The sequence below is a fragment of the Coregonus clupeaformis genome, chromosome 21, assembly GCF_020615455.1.
Source record: "Coregonus clupeaformis isolate EN_2021a chromosome 21, ASM2061545v1, whole genome shotgun sequence".
Taxonomy (NCBI): Eukaryota; Metazoa; Chordata; class Actinopteri; order Salmoniformes; family Salmonidae; genus Coregonus; species Coregonus clupeaformis.
The window spans coordinates 24,165,536-24,185,692 of NC_059212.1; the positions used below are offsets into that span (position 1 = coordinate 24,165,536).

Sequence of the window (20,157 nt, forward strand, 5' to 3'; positions counted from 1 at the left end):
TTCTATACATTTTGCCATGGGGTGGAGAATTTTTTTTGCCATTTTTAGGCTAATTTTCTGCAATTCCACACATTTCGGCATGTCTTATGCGTGTTCATGTGATATCTGAGTGACTCAAACATTACAACAAAATCGATGGGCTAAAAAACCTTAGCTGACATGGACTAGTTGATCTGGACATTCTGACAAGTTCTAAATAGCTCTAAGGTCTGCAATGACAAGAGGAAAACTGATGATGCACTACCCAATTTTGAAATTGCATCTTGTGCATTCAAGAGTAATTTGAAAGCCAGACAGTCCCCCCCGCCGACCCCACAGTTTGGGAACCACTGGTCTAAGCTACAACATTTGTGAAAATAAAAAAAGTTTACGCGTTTTTAGATAGACGTTATAGCTTAAATTACAGTTTTAAGAACTTTCTTAAATGAAATCATAGAATAATCTGACAACCCTGTTTGTAAGATTTAAAATTATATCAAACTCAACCGTTTATTTTTTCCAGTGATGAAGACGTGGACGTCTCATGGTAGGGTGGGGTATGCAAAATGGGTCAGCTTTGAGCACCATCTCCTGAATGCATTGGCATTCCAAAAAGTCACTTTCCGGCCACTTCCACCATGGGCAAACGTGATTGAAAGGTTTCGTTCAAATCAAAAGGGGTGCAGTCAGAAAGTGATTGAAATCATATGGAACGACCCTTTACCAATATGGTTTAACTGTAGCATTGTTTACTTTCATGCCAAATCTTGTAGGTCTTCTTTTTATTTAGCAGTGTGAGCTAACAGTCTCGCTCAGGAAGCTGTGGTAGGTGTGGGAATTTCAGGATTTAGAACTATTGTTATGTTTCTTGCTAGCCAAATATCTGAAACATTCCATTGAGAGCTGTGCTTCCAAAGCGCAACGCTTCACTAAATGCCCATTTATGCTTGATCTGAAAATGTGGTCAGAGGCTCCGTATGGAGGGTGTGACGCAATTGCGGAGCCTCCGAAGGCACGCAGAGACCAAATTGAGGTCCATACTGCATCGTGGTGCGCCTCCCAAATTTTGTAACAATGCGGAGGGCTTCATATAGCTCTGTATAGCTCCGCGTTGACATGATTGGTTGACGGTAGGTGAGGGCGGGATGTCCTGTATAAACACAAACTCACTTCCTTCACAACAGTTCTGCGCTGCTCCGCGAAGCGAAATAAGTATGAATGCCCTGACTTCTGCAGAGGCTGTATCACCGTAAATGCTGCACAGCTAATGCAGACATTGGATTGATCCTGCAGCACCTTTTCGTGATATTGCACAGCAGATAGAAATGAAATCTATAGAAAATATATTTCACTATTAGGGCCCTTACTTTTTCTTGGCCATGCGACATGAGTTTTTTCGAGTCAGGTCACACGGTCAGGAGAAAATCACATCCTAAGGTGCCACCAGCCAGCCACCTGTGATACGTATGTCTGTTCTAGACATCCTAGTTCTGTATGTGATGATGTGCTGCTTTGCGTCCACTAAGCACCACAGCCCAGCTCTGTTCTGAAATTGAGTTTAGCCATCAGTAGGGCCAGGAGTTTCCCCTGACTGTGTTATAATTGGGGCCCAGAGTTTTTCCTGGGCGGGTGTCATAGTTGGGAAAACTCCTGGTCCTTGCCATTCCATTAGATCTTAGGTCTGAACACCCAATGCCAGTTAGGAGTGAGGCGTCGTGTATCTGGGGATGTGCAGGGGTTGGCCTCTTCACCTGCCAATCATCTCCATCTACACACCCTGTCCATTCTGATTTCCACTTCCTGGGTGTGTTTAGTGTCTTTTTGTACATAAGGGTTAACCCTAACTGAAATTAATATTAGTAGTAGTTTAATTCTACTGTAACAGCATCATATTTTTTTGTAGCAGAAATCTAAGTCATTCCATCCATCCAGACATTTTATTCCTAGCCTTGGATGTGTTCTTAGCTCGGACACTTCTCACTTTGGGGCATTTGTTGAATGTATCATTCTGTTAGTAACTCCAGCCAAGAAATGCAATGTGTGTGCTCTCACATAAAGACTCCAAAGAGAAGGGTCTGCATTGGCTCACCTAAGGAGACTTGAATATTAGAATGAATCCGATGCATTTCTCAGTTCTAATGAAGGCAAAAGCTTTAAGCCTTCTACTCATACTTAGTAAACACCATTTCCCAGAATCCCTGCCCTTCCTAAAAGCCACCTGAGGGTTTTAACCTCCACTCTGTATGCCCAGGTAGATTTACTAACACTGTAAAGATATAAGCAATTGTATAGGGTAGAATCCTAACTTGATATGCCCAGTTAACCCAAGTGTATCTCAGGTTAGGATTTGGCCCATGCTTCTCAAGCTGCATTTCGTAGTTTATAGGTCAACTATAATGGTGATTGTGGAAAGCCTGATGGAGCTTAAATGTGGTCTGGGGGAACTAGTCTTAAATAATGTGGTGAAGATGAGAACCAAGAAAAGACAACATGGTGATCTATTTGTGGCTCCGTCCCAAATGACACCCTATTGCTGATATAGTGCACTAAAAGTAGCACACTATATTGCGCTATATAGGGAATAGGGTGTAATTTTAGATATGCCCCGTCTCTTTATGGTTGAGCTTTACTGTCGGCCTTGCCCAGCTGAGATGGGACCGTCCACAGAGGCCCATAGACTTGAATTGAGCTGGTGAGCAATAACGGCTATGCGTTATCCCTGTAATAAGTCTTAATAAGTGTCAAGCAGTGTTTGTACCTGAGGGAGGAGGGGACTCCAGTGTCTCAGGGCAAACTGTTGATTTTCATTGGGCCTCAGTGCTTTGTAGATCAATGAGTCAATATTTAACTAGATTCCACCTCATCCGATTGTCCAATTTCTGGCAAAAATAAATGATTTGCCATCAATGTGTACCTACTTGTGCACTTTAGCTGCTAAAAAAGAATCATAACAGACCGAATAAGCGAGCGATTCATTTTCCTGACGAATGCGCAAAATATGGGACACAACTAGTAACGAGTTAACACCCTGTGCAACCTTGGTCCCCCGCCCGTTGTTAAGATGGTGATGGCCATCAGTTGTTACATTTTCAGATATTGTGGTCTCTTCAGGTCTGGAGACTACACCTCTAGGTCAACCAATGGACCTAGTGGGGGAATAAGTAAATATTTAGCAATCATTTTGTTACATTCCTAGATTAACGTCACACCCTTGGAGGGCCCACACACACATACAGAGATATTGTAAATATACATGCACACACTCTCCGAAGTGCTTATACACACCCTGCTTACAAGCATACCCTGTACACACACGCCTTGCTTGGAGTATGTTCCAGCTGATCTATGAATGCTAAGGGTGGAGTTGCACTGGACCCGTTTCCCTGTCGCTTCTCATTGGATCACTGGATCTCTCAAAGCTGTCACTCAAATGGATCCTCCCATGGAAGAAGAGTGGAATCTACTGTAGCAAAAGCCTGGACCAAAACAAAGCTCTTTAGAAAGTTTGTGAAACGTAACCATGTTTCCCTTATGCCTAGAACGTTATAAAGACTTAATAAAGATCCTGTATGAATTATATGAAACGGACTACGTTTAAATGTCCCATGTGTCCCGAGAGCGTTGTTTTATGTTCCAGTTTTTGGACATGCTCGCCCTGTGTACTGTCATCGTACCCTGTACCTCTGGTCACTGTAACTACAACCTTAAAGGAGTACTCCTCATGCATTTGGCATTCTCTGCTAACTTAGGTGCCTGGATCGCCTCCCTCACCCTGTTATACTGTTTTTGAGAAAAAAAAAGAAAAAAAAGATCAAACACAAAATGACTGGACTCGTAGTTCTTTCTTTTCATCCTTCTGTACTTATTTATTTCCTCTTTATTCATTCTCTTCCATCATTTACTTGTTCTGCAGATGCCGCAGTTTCTATGACCTCTTGTGGGCATTCTATGATGTTTGAATGTAGACTGGTGTGAATATTTTCCTATACATTTTGGTTTCTTTTGCATAGGGAGGTGTCAATGAAATGACTTCTTATAGCTACTCAAAGTAATAGTGTCATGCCCATGCTTGGCAGGCTGAAACCTCCCATGTTTCTCCTATAAAACAGAAAATATATTGTATAGGCCAAGGCCAGCCACAGATTTGACACCAAAAAAATATGCCCATGCCTATTTGGGACATCCGCTATATTAAATGTGGATCAACACGACACAGCCCTGGGGAAAGGTTTAAATACAAATTGTTACATTGTTAGAAAGGATCGATCAAATCAAATTTTATTTGCCACATGCGCCGAATACAACAGGTGTAGACATTACAGTGAAATGCTTACTTACAAGCCCTTAACCAACAATGCATTAAAAATAATAAAGTAAAATAGAAAAAGTGTTAAGTAAAAAAATAAAAGCAAATAACTAAAGAGCTGCAGTAAAATAAAATAACAGTAGGGAGGCTATATACAGGGGGGTACTGGTGCAGAGTCAATGTGCGGGGGCACCAGCTAGTCGAGGTAATTGAGGTAATACACTGCTCAAAAAAATAAAGGGAACACTAAAATAACACATCCTAGATCTGAATGAATGAAATAATCTTATTAAATACTTTTTTCTTTACATAGTTGAATGTGCTGACAACAAAATCACACAAAAATTATCCATGGAAATCAAATTTATCAACCCATGGAGGTCTGGATTTGGAGTCACCCTCAAAATTAAAGTGGAAAACCACACTACAGGCTGATCCAACTTTGATGTAATGTCCTAAAAACAAGTCAAAATGAGGCTCAGTAGTGTGTGTGGCCTCCACGTGCCTGTATGACTTCCCTACAACGCCTGGGCATGCTCCTGATGAGGTGGCGGATGGTCTCCTGAGGGATCTCCTGCCAGACCTGGACTAAAGCATCCGCCAACTCCTGGACAGTCTGTGGTGCAACGTGGCGTTGGTGGATGGAGCGAGACATGATGTCCCAGATGTGCTCAATTGGATTCAGGTCTGGGGAATGGGCGGGCCAGTCCATAGCATCAATGCCTTCCTCTTGCAGGAACTGCTGACACACTCCAGCCACATGAGGTCTAGCATTGTCTTGCATTAGGAGGAAGCCAGGGCCAACCGCACCAGCATATGGTCTCACAAGGGGTCTGAGGATCTCATCTCGGTACCTAATGGCAGTCAGGCTACCTCTGGCAAGCACATGGAGGGCTGTGCGGCCCCCCAAAGAAATGCCACCCCACACCATAACTGACCCTCCGCCAAACCGGTCATGCTGGAGGATGTTGCAGGCAGCAGAATGTTCTCCACGGCGTCTCCAGACTCTGTCACGTCTGTCAAGTGCTCAGTGTGAACCTGCTTTCATCTGTGAAGAGCACAGGGCGCCAGTGGCGAATTTGCCAATCTTGGTGTTCTCTGGCAAATGCCAAACGTCCTGCACGGTGTTGGGCTGTAAGCACAACCCCCACCTGTGGACGTCGGGTCCTCATACCACCCTCATGGAGTCTGTTTCTGACCGTTTGAGCAGACACATGCACATTTGTGGCCTGCTGGAGGTCATTTTGCAGGGCTCTGGCAGTGCTCCTCCTGCTCCTCCTTGCACAAAGGCGGAGGTAGCAGTCCTGCTGCTGGGTTGTTGCCCTCCTACGGCCTCCTCCACGTCTCCTGATGTACTGGCCTGTCTCCTGGTAGCGCCTCCATGCTCTGGACACTACGCTGACAGACACAGCAAACCTTCTTGCCACAGCTCGCATTGATGTGCCATCCTGGATGAGCTGCACTACCTGAGCCACTTGTGTGGGTTGTAGACTCCGTCTCATGCTACCACTAGAGTGAAAGCACCGCCAGCATTCAAAAGTGACCAAAACATCAGCCAGGAAGCATAGGAACTGAGAAGTGGTCTGTGGTCACCACCTGCAGAACCACTTCTTTATTGGGGGTGTCTTGCTAATTGCCTATAATTTCCACCTGTTGTCTATTCCATTTGCACAACAGCATGTGAAATGTATTGTCAATCAGTGTTGCTTCCTAAGTGGACAGTTTGATTTCACAGAAGTGTGATTGACTTGGAGTTACATTGTGTTGTTTAAGTGTTCCCTTTATTTTTTTGAGCAGTGTATGTACATGTGGGTAGATGACAAAGGATACAATTATATGATAGATTGTAGAGACAAGGTAACATTTTACGGCCACTTTTGTAATGGTACACTATGCCTTTTCATTCTCTGGAAGTATTTGTTATGTGAATTATTTAACAAACTATTTCAGTGTCTCTGTGCGTCTCCCAAAAGGTTGTAAGTCTTTTGGGATTTAAGTAACGGACAGAGTCCCGGTCTGCATAGTCAGAGATATTTATTCATTGAGAATTCTGCCATCACAATTTCAGAGTCCATCTTTTATACTCATACGTCATAAAAACATCCTGCCCCCCACCCCCCTTAGGCGGCCTGTATTTTTCCACTATACACATCTTGTAAGCACACACACACTTCGGTTCAGCTCATGTTTTCCTCTGCTCTCCTGACCCTTAGGTCACACACTGTTCTTATATTTTCCTACTCCTTGCTCGGCCAGGTGGCAAACTTCAGTTATCGCATCCTCACAATATCCTGCATACTCCTCAAAAAGTTTCTCTCCTCCCTAAATTGGGAGGCCCCTTTATCTTGGTTTAGACAGTTCTCCTTTGTTGTCTGGTCTAACTCTTACTCACATTGCTAAATAGTAGCTCAATGCCATAGTCTTTACTGGTCCTACACTCACACATTTCCAACACATTTCACACAGTTTCAGGGTGTAATAATTAGTCATTAATAATTAATCTATCAGTATTTTATTCAGTTTGGGGAGTGATCCATGACCAAATAGATACTTTTGTATGTATAGTGTATGTGGACACCCCTTCAAATTTGTGGATTCGGCTATTTCAGCCACACCCGTTGCTGACAGTTGTATAAAATCGAGCACACAGCCATGCAATCTCCCTAGACAAACATTGGCAGTAGAATGGCCTTACTGAAGAGCTCAGTGACTTTCAACATGGCACCGTCATAGGATGCCATATTTCCAACAAGTCGGTATGTCACATTTCTGCCCTGCTAGAGCTGCCCTGGTGAACTGTAAGTGCTGTTCCTTATTGTGAAGAGGAAACATCTAGGAGCAACAACAGCTCAGCCGCAAAGTGGTAGGCCACACAAGCTCACAGAACGGGACCGCCGAGTGCTGATGCACGTAGCATGTAAAAATAATCTGTCCTCGGTTGCAACACTCACTACCGAGTTCCAAACTGCCTCTGGAAGCAACGTCAGCACAATAACTGTTCATCAGGAGCTTCATGAAATGGGTTTCCATGGCCAAGCAGCCTCACACAAGCCTAGGATCACCATACCTAATGCCAAGCTTAGGCTGGAGTTGTGTAAAGCTCGCCGCCATTTGACTGGAGCAGTGGAAATGCATTCTTTGAAGTGATGAATCACGCTTCACCATCTGGCAGTCCGATGGACGAATCTGGGTTTGGCAGATGCCAGGAGAACACTACCTGCCCCAATGCATAGTGCCAACTGTAAAGTTTGGTGGAGGAGGAATAATGTTCTGGGGCTGTTTTTTATGGTTCTGGCTAGGCCCCTTAGTTCCAGTGAAGGGAAATCTTAACGCTACAGCACACAATGACATTCTAGACGATTCTGTGCTTCCAACTTTGTGGCAACAGTTTGGGGAAAGCCCTTTCCTGATTCAGCATGACACAATGCCCCCGTACACAAAGCGAGGTCCATACAGAATTGGTTTGTTGAGATCGGTGTGGAAGAACTTGACTGGCCTGTACAGAGCCCTGACCTCAACCCCACCGAACACCTTTGGGATGAATTGGAACGCTGACTGTGAGCCAGGCCTAATCGCCCAACATTAGTGCCCAACCTCACTAATGCTCTTGTGGCTGAATGGAAGCAAGTCCCCGCAGCAATGTTCCAACATCTAGTGGAAAGCCTTCCCAGAAGAGTGGAGGCTGTTATAGCAGCAAAGGGGGGACCAACTCCATATTAATGCCGATGATTTTGGAATAAGATGTTCGACGAGCAGTTGTCCACATACTTTTGTATAGTGTATTATAAACTGGGTGGTTTGAGTCCTGAATGCTGATTGGCTGACAGCCGTGGTATATCAGACCATATACCACAGGTATGACAAAACATGTATTTTTACTGCTCTAATTAGGTTGGTAACCAGTTTATATTAGCAATAAGGCACATCAGAGGTTTATGGTATATGGCCAATATACCACGGCTAAGGGCTGTATCCAGACACTCCACATTGTGTCGTGCTAAAAACAGCCCTTAGCAGTGGTATATTGGCCATATACCACACCCCCTAGGGCCTTATTGCTTAAATAGCCTGCATCATTAAGTGTTTGAATTGTAGCATAACATAACAATTTATTTAGACTAATTACAGCTCATTGGCCTATTCCACAAGTCACTGCACACGTTTTTCCACTGTCTTGCCTTGCTGCAACGTATAATGGCAGTAGACTTTAGGTCGAGAAGTACTTGAAAACAAAGGTTTACCCCTCACCACCAATAGGCTGTACAGTTGCCTTGATTTCATCATGTTTGTTGACACGCGCTTCGATTATTTGCCTTGTTGCACAGCGGTGAGTAGGGCCTTGCCTAGGTGAACCGCGTGCGGGTTGAAGAGCAGAAATGATTTCAATTCCATTTTGACTGCATGGTTTCTCCATTTTCCTTTATGTAAATAGAATAGCCTACTTTTGTGTGTGGTGGGCGTGAAATGTCATACAGTTCCGACATGTCTGGAGAGGAGAGAGATTACGAAGGAGACCTAAATAGTTTACCGGACGACTCAAATGTTGTCCAACGTTATTTATTACAACTGAGACAGAGGGCACAGAAAGACATCATCGACCCGCAGGACAGCTTGAATTGGTCGGACAGTTTTCTAATAAAGTTTCTGAGAGCGAGAGACTTTGATGTTGAGCTGTCACTGAAGGTTGGTATCCGCGGTGGGTTAACTGTATTGTAAATTGTAACTATTTAAGATATGGTTTCAATGCATTTTGCAGTCGTTTAGAACTTGGAATCAAAACTGTTTGTCAGTGAAAGAAAGTTGTGTCGATGCTAGTCTGATTAATCAGGCTGTATGTAGGGTAACGTGGCGTAACAAGCCCCCCCTGACCCAAAAAGCAGTTTTTCACCTTAAATGCTACTGTTTTATAAAAAACTGATACTTTTTTGTATCTCTAAACAAGTGGATAATTTGTTTTTAGGCTCCCCAAATGGTATATATATATATATATATATATATATATATATATATGTACCAGTCAAATGTTTGGACACACCAACTCATTCCAGGGTTTTTCTTTATTTTTACTATTTTCTACATTGTAGAATAATAGTGAAGACATCAAAACTATGAAATAACACATATGGAATCATGTAGTAACCAAAAAAGTGTTAAACAAAGCAAAATATATTTTAGATTTCAGATTGTTCAAAGTAGCCACCCTTTGCCTTGATGACAGCTTTGCACACTCTTGGCATTCTCTCAACCAGCTTCATGAGGTAGTCACCTGGAATGCATTTCAATTAACAGGTGTGCCTTCTTAAAAGTTAATTTGTGGAATATCTTTCCTTCTTAATGCGTTTGAGCCAATCAGTTGTGTTGTGACAAGGTAGGGGTGGTATACCGAAGATAGCCCTATTTGGTAAAAGACCAAGTCCATATTATGGCAAGAACAGCTCTAATAAGTAAAGAGAAACGACAGTCCATCAAGACATGAAGGTCAGTCAATCTGGAAAATGTGCAGTCGCAAAAACCATCAAGCGCTATGATGAAACTGGCTCTCATGAGGACCGCTACAAGAAAGGAAGACCCAGAGTTACCTCTGCTGCAGAGGAAAAGTTAATTAGAGTTAACTGCACCTCAGAAATTGCAGCCCAAATAAATGCTTCAGAGTTCAAGTAACAGAGACATCTCAACATCAACTGTTCAGAGGAGACTGGGTGAATCAGGCCTTCATTGTCGAATTGCTGCAAAGAAACCACTACTAAAGCACACCAGTAAGAAGAAGAGACTTGCTTGGGCCAAGAAACACGAGCAATGGACATTAGACCAGTGGAAATCTGTCCTTTGGTCTGATGAGTCCAAATTTGAGATTTTTGGTTCCAACCGCCGTGTCTTTGTGAGACGCAGAGTAGGTGAACGGATGATCTCTGCATGTATGGTTCCCACCGTGAAGCATGGAGGAGGTGGTGTGATGGTGTGGTTGTGCTTTGCTGGTGACACTGTCAGTGAATCATTTAGAATTCAAGGCACACTTAACCAGCATGGCTACCACAGCATTCTGCAGCGATACGCCATCCCATCTGGTTTGGGCTTAGTGGGACTATAATTTGGTTTTCAACAGGACAATGACCCAAAACACACCTCCAGGCTGTGTAAGGGCTATTTGACCAAGAAGGAGAGGGATGACGTGCTGCATCAGATGACCCGTCCTTCACGATCACCCGACCTCAACCCAATTGAGATAGTTTGGGATGAGTTGGAACGCAAAGGGAAGGAAAAGCAGCCAACAAGTGCTCAGCATATGTGGGAACTCCTTCAAGACTGTTGGAAAAGCATTCCTGATGAAGCTGGTTGAGAGAATGCCAAGAGTGTGCAAAGCTGTCATCAAGGCAAAGGGTGGCTACTTTGAAGAATCTAAAATATATTTTGATTTGTTTATTACTTTTTTTGGTTACTACATGATTCCATATGTGTTATTTCATATTTTTGATGTCTTCACTATTATTCTACAATGTAGAAAATAGTACAAATAAAGAAAAACCCTTGAATGAGTAGGTGTGTCCAAACTTTTGACTGGTACTGTATATATACTAATTATCTTTTTCTAAATGACAAAATATTAGGTCAACTTACCTCAGAATCGTTGTTCGTAACATTAAAAAAATGTAGATGAGACGGATAACATTTTTAGTTTTTTTATTCTTTATTTTGATTTTAAATTCCTCAAAGTTAAAGGTGTAGATTATTCTCCATCCTCCCCTGATTCAGAATGTCATGCTTGGTTCAATAGCCTGACATGATTTGACAGGCTGACCGCTGGCTGTTGTTTTTCTGTTGCAATCTAAAATATGTTTTCTTTCCCTCTCTCTTTCTTTCCCTCTCTCTCTCGCTTCATCTCTCCCTCCATCCCTATAGTTACTCATTAATTACCAGCGTTGGAGGAGAGAGTGCCCAGAGATCAGTGCCAACCTGCACCCGTCCTCTGTCTTGGGACTCCTCCAGAATAACTACCATGGAGTGCTGAGGGACCGGGACCACAGCGGCAGCAGAGTGCTCATCTATAGGATAGGTTAGTCCTCATCTATATGATGTGGTCTGGGTGTCAGGCAAGGCAAATGGCACCACTGCATAAAACCACTTAAAATAGTATTTATTACTTGTAGTATTTTATTAGGATCTCCATTAGCTACTGCTAAAGCAGCAGCCACTCTTCCTGGGGTCCACACAAAACCTAAAACATGACATAATACATAACATTTAATAGACAATTACAGCTGAAGGACAGAACTACATACATTTAAAATAAGAATACACACTTTCATAAATTTATGCCTTAGCATTCCATGCATCATATGCACTCATTATAACGGCAATAACGCAGCCATTCATTTTCCCATATATTGTGATATATTGTGTCTAAGCAAGTCCAGATATCTCACAGCATCCTTGAATCCTGATATCCTAATCTCACAGCAACCTTGAATACTGATATCCTAATCTCACAGCACCAGTTGTTCTGTAAAAAACTGAGAGAGTTTCACAACATCAGGAACCATCTGTGTCCTTGGTTCATAATAATGTGACTCATAGATGCTACTGAACGCAAGTGTAACACACGAAAATGGAAATGCAATAATCATGTGGAGTTTCACCGAAGACGTTAACTCCTGCTCAGTTCCCCTGGAGTGAACAGAGCCACATATCATATCGTATGGAGTTGCACCTAAGTTTCACCCCTGCTGTGTTCCCCTGACGTGAACGCAGCAACCTTGAATTGTATGGAGGTGCACTGCACTCAGCTAAATTCCCCTGACATTAATAAAGCTACCTTGTTTTGCTAAATTCCCCTGACGTGAATAAAGCTACCTTATTTTGTTAAATTCCCCTGAGGTGAATAAAGATACCATGTCATCTACTGTTACCGCCCACAATGGGTATCCTGGGGTAACTTAATCTCTTGAATCGTATGGAGATGCACCGAAGTATCACTTCTGCTACGTGAACGCAGCAACCTTGAAATGTACTTTGAACATTATTCCTTTTGATACATCTGCCCATGGCACAGGGCTGTGTAAAAGGCTATGTGAGGAGTGTTTGACTTAATATAGTATACTCTATAACAGGGCTATTCAAATATTACCCTACGAGATCCAGAGCACTGCTGGTTTTCTATTCTACCTGATAATCAATTGCACCCACCTGGTATCCCAGGTCTAAATCAGTCCCTCAATAGAAGGGAATAATTTTAAAAAAGCAGTGGAACTGGCTTTGATGTCAAGATTAGAATGTATGTGCTCTATAGCAGGGCTCTCTAACCCTGTTCCTGGAGAGCTACCCTCCTGTAGGTTTTTGCTCCAACCCCAGTTGCAACTAACCTTATTCAGCTTATCAACCAGCTAATTGTTAGAATCAAGTGTGCTAGATTAGGGTTGGAGTGAAAACGTACAGGACGGTAGCTCTCCAAGAACAGGGTTGGAGGACCCTGCTCTATTGGGTCATTTGAGAAGTTGTCATTTGAGATGTTTGCTTGTCTCCTCAGGCCAGTGGAACCCTAAAGACTTCACAGCTTACGAGGTGTTCCGTGTTAGTCTGATCACATCGGAGCTGATCGTCCAGGAGACAGAGACCCAGAGGAATGGACTGAAGGCCATCTTCGACATGCAGGGATGGTGCTTCGCTCATGCCCTACAGATCAACCCCTCCCTGGCAAAGAGGATCTCCTCTGTGCTCACGGTAGGCTATCAGTTGAACTGGGTTGAGTCCTTTAGGACACCCAATGAAAAATGAGTGTTTCCTATTGAACCAGTACAGGTAGTCCCTCCCTGTTTCAGTCTGTTTTCTTTAGTTTGGTGCCTAATGAACAGAACCCAGAACTGCTGTTTTTAAAAGGGTCCCTCTGCTGCTTTCAGAAATAATCTTAGAATTATCAATACTTTTGAAGTTTAGGGTTAGGTCTGGATCCAGAGTTGTCTGTATTGCAGAAATCTCATGTTACTCTTATATAATATAGCTACATACACAGCTATACTGTGAATAAGCCTGTAATAATACTGTAATAAGCCTCTGTAAATGTGATCTTGTCAGGACTCGTTTCCTCTGAAGGTGCGAGGGATCCATCTGATCAATGAGCCCATATTCTTCAGACCCGTCTTCGCCATGATCCGTCCATTCCTGCCTGATAAGATCAAACAACGGGTCAGTCACCATTCTTCACCATTCACATGTTCTTGCACTATGACTTTTGCTTCACCTGGATACATCTCTTTCATACATTGTCAATGGGAGTGATGGTGGTGATGATGATGATGATGATGATGATAGTGACCTCAGATGTTGTTTAGAGCAGGTGCTTATAACCCATTATGATAATGATGATAATGCTGCCTCTGATGATAATAATGACAACAATAACAATGTTTATCATGATGGCAGTGATGCTAGTTCATGTCAATTCCCTTCTGTCTTACTCCTAGATCCACATGCACGGCAGCACCTTCGAAGAGACTCTGAGTGACTTCTTCTCCGAAGACATTCTCCCCCAGGAGTACGGGGGCAGCGGCCCCTCCATGGAGGAGGTGTGTCAGGAGTGGACCTCCCACATCCTGCAGTCTGAGGAACGCCTCACCCAGCTCTCCATCTACCCTGCAGGAGATGAGGTCATCCCTGACCCGGAGCCAGAACCTGACCCTGACAGCCAGTCCGCCTACAGCTCCTGACTCCACTTGGACTACACATCCCAGAGTGTATCTCAACGACCAACCAACAACCACACAACTCGTAGCATCCTTCTGCAGTGGTTGGGGTGCACAACTTCAGCCCTCGAGCTCCAAGATGATATGCTAGTTTCAAGTTTACTACCAGTTTCCTGGTTATTAATTTTGTCAGATGTCGATGAAAAGATAGAATGATGATGAGGGATGATGGTAGGACCAAGTGCTCAAAAGAGTTGAGTACATTGTGTTTAATGAATAACACTTTGGAATTAGACCTAGACTACCTAGATCTCCTGTTTTATGGGTTTTTAAAAAGTGTATTAGCGGTACTCAGCCAACTGTCTGTTACCATAATGTGTTATAACTAAGACCAAGGTTAAAGATGTACGTTTTAGCTATTTGTTCAATTTTATGAATGTCTACTGTATTAGTTACTTGTATTTTTATATGATTGGTGTTTTAATTACGAAGATTAAAGGGCAACTCCACCACTTTTCAACCTCATTTTCATTATCTTCAGCACAATGCCAGTGTCTACATATGTGAAAACGGCACATTTCAACATTTTGTAGGAAGAAAATAGTTATAGCCGATGACATCAAAAGTTAAGAGTGATTTTCAAACACTATGAGAATCGCAGTGACGTTGGGAGCATGCAAATACCCTCCCTCTGGCTAGAAACTTGTTGCAAGTTTTGAAAACCACTTTTTACTTTTAATCCTACCCTGTGATGTCACAAGCTAGGTTTCCATCCAATTTGCAAGAGATGTTAATGTGAATATTATAAAATATGCATTAAACAAATATGCACATTTTCCCACCATAGGTTTGTTTCCATCAAAACAGACATGTTGCAGATAATAAAATCAAATGTTATTTGTCACATGCGCCTAATACAACAGGTGTAGACCTTACTTTGAAATGCTTACTTACAATCCCTTAACCTCTTAAGGATCTGACCCTTTTTTTCAATTTTCACCCAAAATGACATACCCAAATCTAACTGCCTGTAGCTCAGGACCTGAAGCAAGGATATGCATATTCTTGATCACATTTGAAAGGAAACACTTTGAAGTTTCTGGAAATGTGAAATTAATGTAGGGGAATATAACACATTAGATCTGGTAAAATATAATACAAACAAAAAAACATGGAAGAGAAAGGCCACAATATATTGCAGTTTAGGCGCAATTTAGATTTGATCCTGTGAAGCATTGCAATTAGGGGTGTAACGATTCGTTTTAACAACGATTCGATTTGTATCACGATTCGTGGTTGTCGATACGATTCAAGGACGATATTGGTTCATTTAGAACGATACGATCCGAAACGATTCAGTGACTTGAAATCGATTCAGTAACCTTTTAGCCAAAAATTCAACCAGTGTGACTGAAATAAATACCTGGATACTGGACAGTGCAGGTGAAGTTTCCTAGATTCCTGTTTCTTGTAAGGACCGCAATGGTGGCTTGATAATTTCTCGCTCGTCGGCTTCTCCTCTGTCGTCCGCCATGCTATGTTTTGTTGTCTTTGCGCCTTTGCGCTGCTGCTGGCGCGGGCGATGACGTCACGGATAGGCAGACTGAATCGAGTAATGTTTAAAGCCTTTATCATTAAAAGTGCTAAGAAAAAACATCCATATAAAGTCTGACGTGCTTAAATCCAATGGGTTATTTCCTAGTATCGATACAATCGATTTATTACATTTTAAAACGATGTTAGATTGATATATGTTGTCCAAAAGGCCAACTCGCCGAGCACAGATCGATGTAGTTGGATCATAGGAATATAAATCGATACATCGATGTAGTAGATGGATCGTTACACCCCTAATTGCAATACTGGACAATTTTTTATCAAGTCTGCCCAAATGTGCCAAATTTATACATGTTGAAGTACATAACTATAGAGAACATACAACAATGATATGGTAATACAAAATGTAAGTTTACACACTCCCAGTAATGTCATACACGATGGATCATTAGCTTATACACTAACTTTCACACATCTAGATGGCCAGGCGGGGTGGGTGTGGAGCCAGAGACAGCAGGGGTTCAAACTGTAGAACCCAGTTCCTACATTTGAATATAAAAATGGATTTTGTCAAAAAAAACTATGCTACATTTTATCTCTGGGACGCTTAGGATGACAAATCAGAACAAGATTACTGAATGTAAGTACATCATTTATCTTCAGAGGTGAATGTATCAAACCAGTTGCTGTGAAAGTTTTTTGTTGTTGTGCACTCTCCTCAAACAATAGCATGGTATTTTTTCACTGTAATAGCTACTGTAAATTGGACAGTGCAGTTAGATTAACAATAATTTAAGCGTTCTGCCCATATTAGACATGTCTATGTCCTGGAAAGTTTGCTGTTACTTACAATAGTCATGCTAATCACATTAGCGCACGTTAGCTCAACCGTCCCGTTGTGACAAGTACTGAGTATACGAAGAGGCAGGACGCAGACGCAGGAATTAACAAGGTAAAGGTTTGCTTCACAATGAAAAAGAGAATAACAAAGAGCGAGTAAACGACACGATGCTAACAATTACACACAACAATGAACAAACAGTCCAGGGCTATATAGTGGTTGTGATGAGATGAGGTGCAGGTGCGCTGGAGGTGATTAGGGTGCATTGGGTTTCCATTCCTGTGTTTGCCGAGGTGGTGTGCTCAGACCGGTGGCTCAGTAGACCGGCGAATCAGAACGTAGGAGGGGAGCAACAGGAGGAGACGTGACAGTACCCGCCACAGGACGGCTCCCGCCACAGGACTTTGCCGGCCAGGAGGACGACCCCGAGGATAAGGATCGGGCCAGTCAGGGCGGCGACGGTGGAAGTCCCGAATTAGGTTGGGGTCCAGAATGTCCCCAGCCGGAACCCAGCTCCTCTCCTCAGGGCCATACCCCTCCCAGTCCACCAGGTAACGGAGCCGTCCCCCACGGAACCTGGAGTCCAGCAGATCCCTCACAGCATACGCCGGACTCCCGTCAATGTCCAGGGGCGGAGGGGGCGTACCCCGGGGGACGGCATCCGCCAGAGGACCAGGAACCACCGGCATGAGGAGAGACACATGAAATTAGGTGAGACACGGTAGTGAGGGGGAAGGAGCAGCCGGTACGACACCTCATTAATCCGCCGGAGGACCTTAAACAGCCCCACAAACCGGGGGCTCAGTTTCACCAGGCTGGAATACGGGAGCCTCACTGCGGTAGTGGTCAGCTTGGTCCTTCTGCTGACGAATGGCCCGCTGGAGACGGACATGTGCGGCGTCCCAGACCTGTCCGGCCCTGCGAAACCACTCATCGGTCTGGCTGGGTGTCCAAGGGTCCAGGGCCGGCTGGTACCCCAGGACGCATTGGAAGGGAGTGAGCCCCGTGGAGGAGTGAACGAGGGAGTTCTGGGCATATTCTGCCCAGGGAAGAAACCTCGCCCACTCACCCTGCCGGTCCTGACAGTGGCAACGAAGAAACCTCCCCAGCTCCTGGTTCATGAACTCCACCTGCCCATTTGGCTGAGGCCTATACCCGGAAGTGAGGCTGGCCGTGGCCCCGATCTTCTCCAGGAAAGCTTTCCACACACGGGAGGTGAATTGGGGGCCATGGTCCAAGACGATGTCCTCTGGAAGTCCATAGTGCCGGAAGACCTGTTGGAACAGGACCTCAGCGACCTGGAGAGCAGAAGGAAGACCAGTTAGTGGCAAAACACGGCATGATTTTGAGAACCGATCTATGACCACCATGACTGTGGTGAAGCCGTCAGAACGTGGGAGGTCGGTGTCAAAGTGTATGGACAGGTGTGACCAAGGTCGCTGAGGCACTGGTAGAGGAACTAGTTTGCCTGCCGGGGCATTCCAAGGTGTCTTCGTTTGGGCACGTACGAAACAGGAGTTGACATAGCGAGAGACATCAGAAGCCAAGGTGGGCCACCAGTATGTTTATGCTAGAGAATGCAGGGTGCGCGTAATACCGGAGTGCCCTGCTGTATGGGTGGTGTGCGGGGTGGCTTTGGAGCTGAAGGACCTGATGAAACGGCGGTAGAAATTGGCGAAGCCCAGGAAGCTCTGTAGGCCCTTGATGGTGGTGGGGACTGGCCATGACCTGACGGCGTCTGTCTTCGCTCTTTCCATGAACACCCCCTGAGGACTGATCCTGTATCCCAAGAAGGAGATGGCCTGTTGGTGGAATTTGCATTTCTCCCCCTTCACCAACAGGCTGTGTTCCCGGAAGTGGAGTAGGACAGCTCTGACGTCCCTGATGTGCTCCTCGAACGTAGCCGAGTAGATCAGGATATCGTCGATGTACACCCCCACCTGTCTACTCAGCATGTCTCGGAACACGTAATTGAAGAAGGACTGGAACACAGAAGGTGCGTTGGCGAGGCCGTAGGGCATGACGCAGTATTCATAGTGGCCTGAGGTAGTGCTGAATGCCGTCTTCCACTCGTCTCCTTCCCGGATTCGGATCAGGTTGTAGGAACTCCTCAGGTCCAACTTGATAAAGTACCGGGCCCCTCGTAGCTGCTCGATGGCCGACGGAACCAGAGGGAGGGGGTGCTGGTACTTGGTGGTGACTGCGTTCAGCCCCCTGTAGTCAATGCACGGCCTCAGTCCTCCGTCTTTATTGGCCACGAAGAAGAAGCTGGCGGAGGCAGGAGAGGTATAGCATCTGATGAACCCCTGTGTCAGGGTCTGCGCCACATACTTCTCCATGGCCTCAGTCTCCGCCATGGAAAGGGGGTAAATGCGACTCTTCGGGGGGTGTTGCCCCTCCAGCAGGTCAATGGCGCAGTCCCAGGGCCTTTGATGAAGAGAAGACATTGGAGAGATCTGCGTACTCACGTGGAATGTTGGGCTGGAGGGCCGACTCCGGAATCTCCACTGACGTGGAACAACAAACCACCGGCAGGCAGGTCTTCCGGCATGAGGTGGACCAGGCTGTGATCCTCTTGGTGATCCAATTGATGGTGGGGTTGTGTAGTCTGAGCCAGGGCAATCCCAAGACGATCCGGTGAAGGGGTGATGTGACGATGTGGAATGACAGCTCCTCGTGGTGCTCCGGTAGTGTGGGAATGGTGATGGTGATGGGGAGAGTGATGTGCGTAATGGTAGCGGAGAAGGCAGTGGCACGGTGGGCAACCCCCCATCCAGAATCTATCATTGCAGTGGAAATGGAAGAGAAGGAATAACCAGTCACCGTTATGGGAACTAAAGACAATGATAGGAGATGACGTAACACTCACGGAGCGGCTACGGGAGTCATACCGCCTAGATTGGGAGCCGCCAGGAGATCTGTGGTCCGTGGTGGTGTAGGGGGTGCTGTCCACCTCCATGGGTGAGGACTCGGCGGCAGGGCGGCTTCCATAGCTCAGATGGGGTGAGCATCGAAGCTCCAGGAGGTGTTGGGAACGCCGTCTGTCTCTCAACATGTCGTCAAGACGGATAGACGTGGCGATAAGGGTATCAAGATCCATCTCGTCGTCCCGAAATGCGAGTTCCGTCTTGATGTCCTCCCGTAAGCCTCTCCTGAAGGCCGTGCGCAGAGCACGCTCATTCCAGCCGGAAGACGCCGCCACCGTGCGAAAGCTCAGAGCGTATTCGGACGCAGGCCCCTCTCCTTGTTGTAGCTGGAGGAGACGCTCACCCCCGTCCTTTCCCTCCATGGGATGATCAAACACCGACCTGAACCGAGCGAGGAAGGTGGAGTTGGGTAGCGCCACGGCCTCACCTCCTTCCCAGACTGCCGTGGCCCAATCCAGCACCTTTCCTTTAAGTAGCGAAATCACCAGCGCTATCCTGGCTTGGTCAGATGGATATGCCCCAGGCTGACACGCCAGATAAAGTGAAACTGGTAGCAGGAAGCCTCTACATTTAGTAGTTTTACCGTCATAACGCTCCGGTAGGGCGAGGGTTCCCTCAGAAGTGGGTGATAGCACAGAAACAGGTGGATTGGGTGCACTCACCGCTCCCTGAGGTGGAACCGGAGCGCTGGGCAGATTATGTTTGGAGCACTTCCTGCATGGCGGCGTTCAACTGGGCAAGATGCTGCAGAGAGTAGCAGCAGTGTAAAAACAAAACGGGGGGGGGTCAATGTAAATAGTCTAGGTGGCCATTTGATTAATTGTTCAGCAGTCTTATGGCTTGGGGATAGAAGCTGTTAAGGAGCCTTTTGGA

General features: G+C 45.1%; 1 protein-coding gene across 1 annotated transcript; it reads left to right on the forward strand.

Annotated features, from left to right (window-relative positions):
- Window positions 1-8,585: 8,585 nt before the first annotated feature.
- On the forward strand, window positions 8,586-14,473 carry LOC121535125 (alpha-tocopherol transfer protein). The gene is made up of 5 exons (XM_041841859.2): window positions 8,586-8,968; window positions 11,183-11,336; window positions 12,807-13,000; window positions 13,352-13,462; window positions 13,741-14,473. The coding sequence occupies exons 1-5, from the start codon at window positions 8,750-8,752 to the stop codon at window positions 13,981-13,983; spliced, it is 921 nt and encodes a 306-aa protein (XP_041697793.1). The 5' UTR covers window positions 8,586-8,749; the 3' UTR covers window positions 13,984-14,473.
- The last annotated feature ends 5,684 nt before the right edge of the window (window positions 14,474-20,157 follow it).

What these genes read in the sequence shown, in the direction of transcription:
- LOC121535125 (XM_041841859.2), top strand. Translation starts at nt 8,750, where the DNA reads ATGTCATACAGTTCCGACATGTCTGGAGAGGAGAGAGATTACGAAGGA. An exon ending in ATGTTGAGCTGTCACTGAAG is followed by an intron (nt 8,969 to 11,182) that starts GTTGGTATCCGC and finishes CCATCCCTATAG; the next exon opens with TTACTCATTAATTACCAGCG. An exon ending in GGATCTCCTCTGTGCTCACG is followed by an intron (nt 13,001 to 13,351) that starts GTAGGCTATCAG and finishes TGATCTTGTCAG; the next exon opens with GACTCGTTTCCTCTGAAGGT.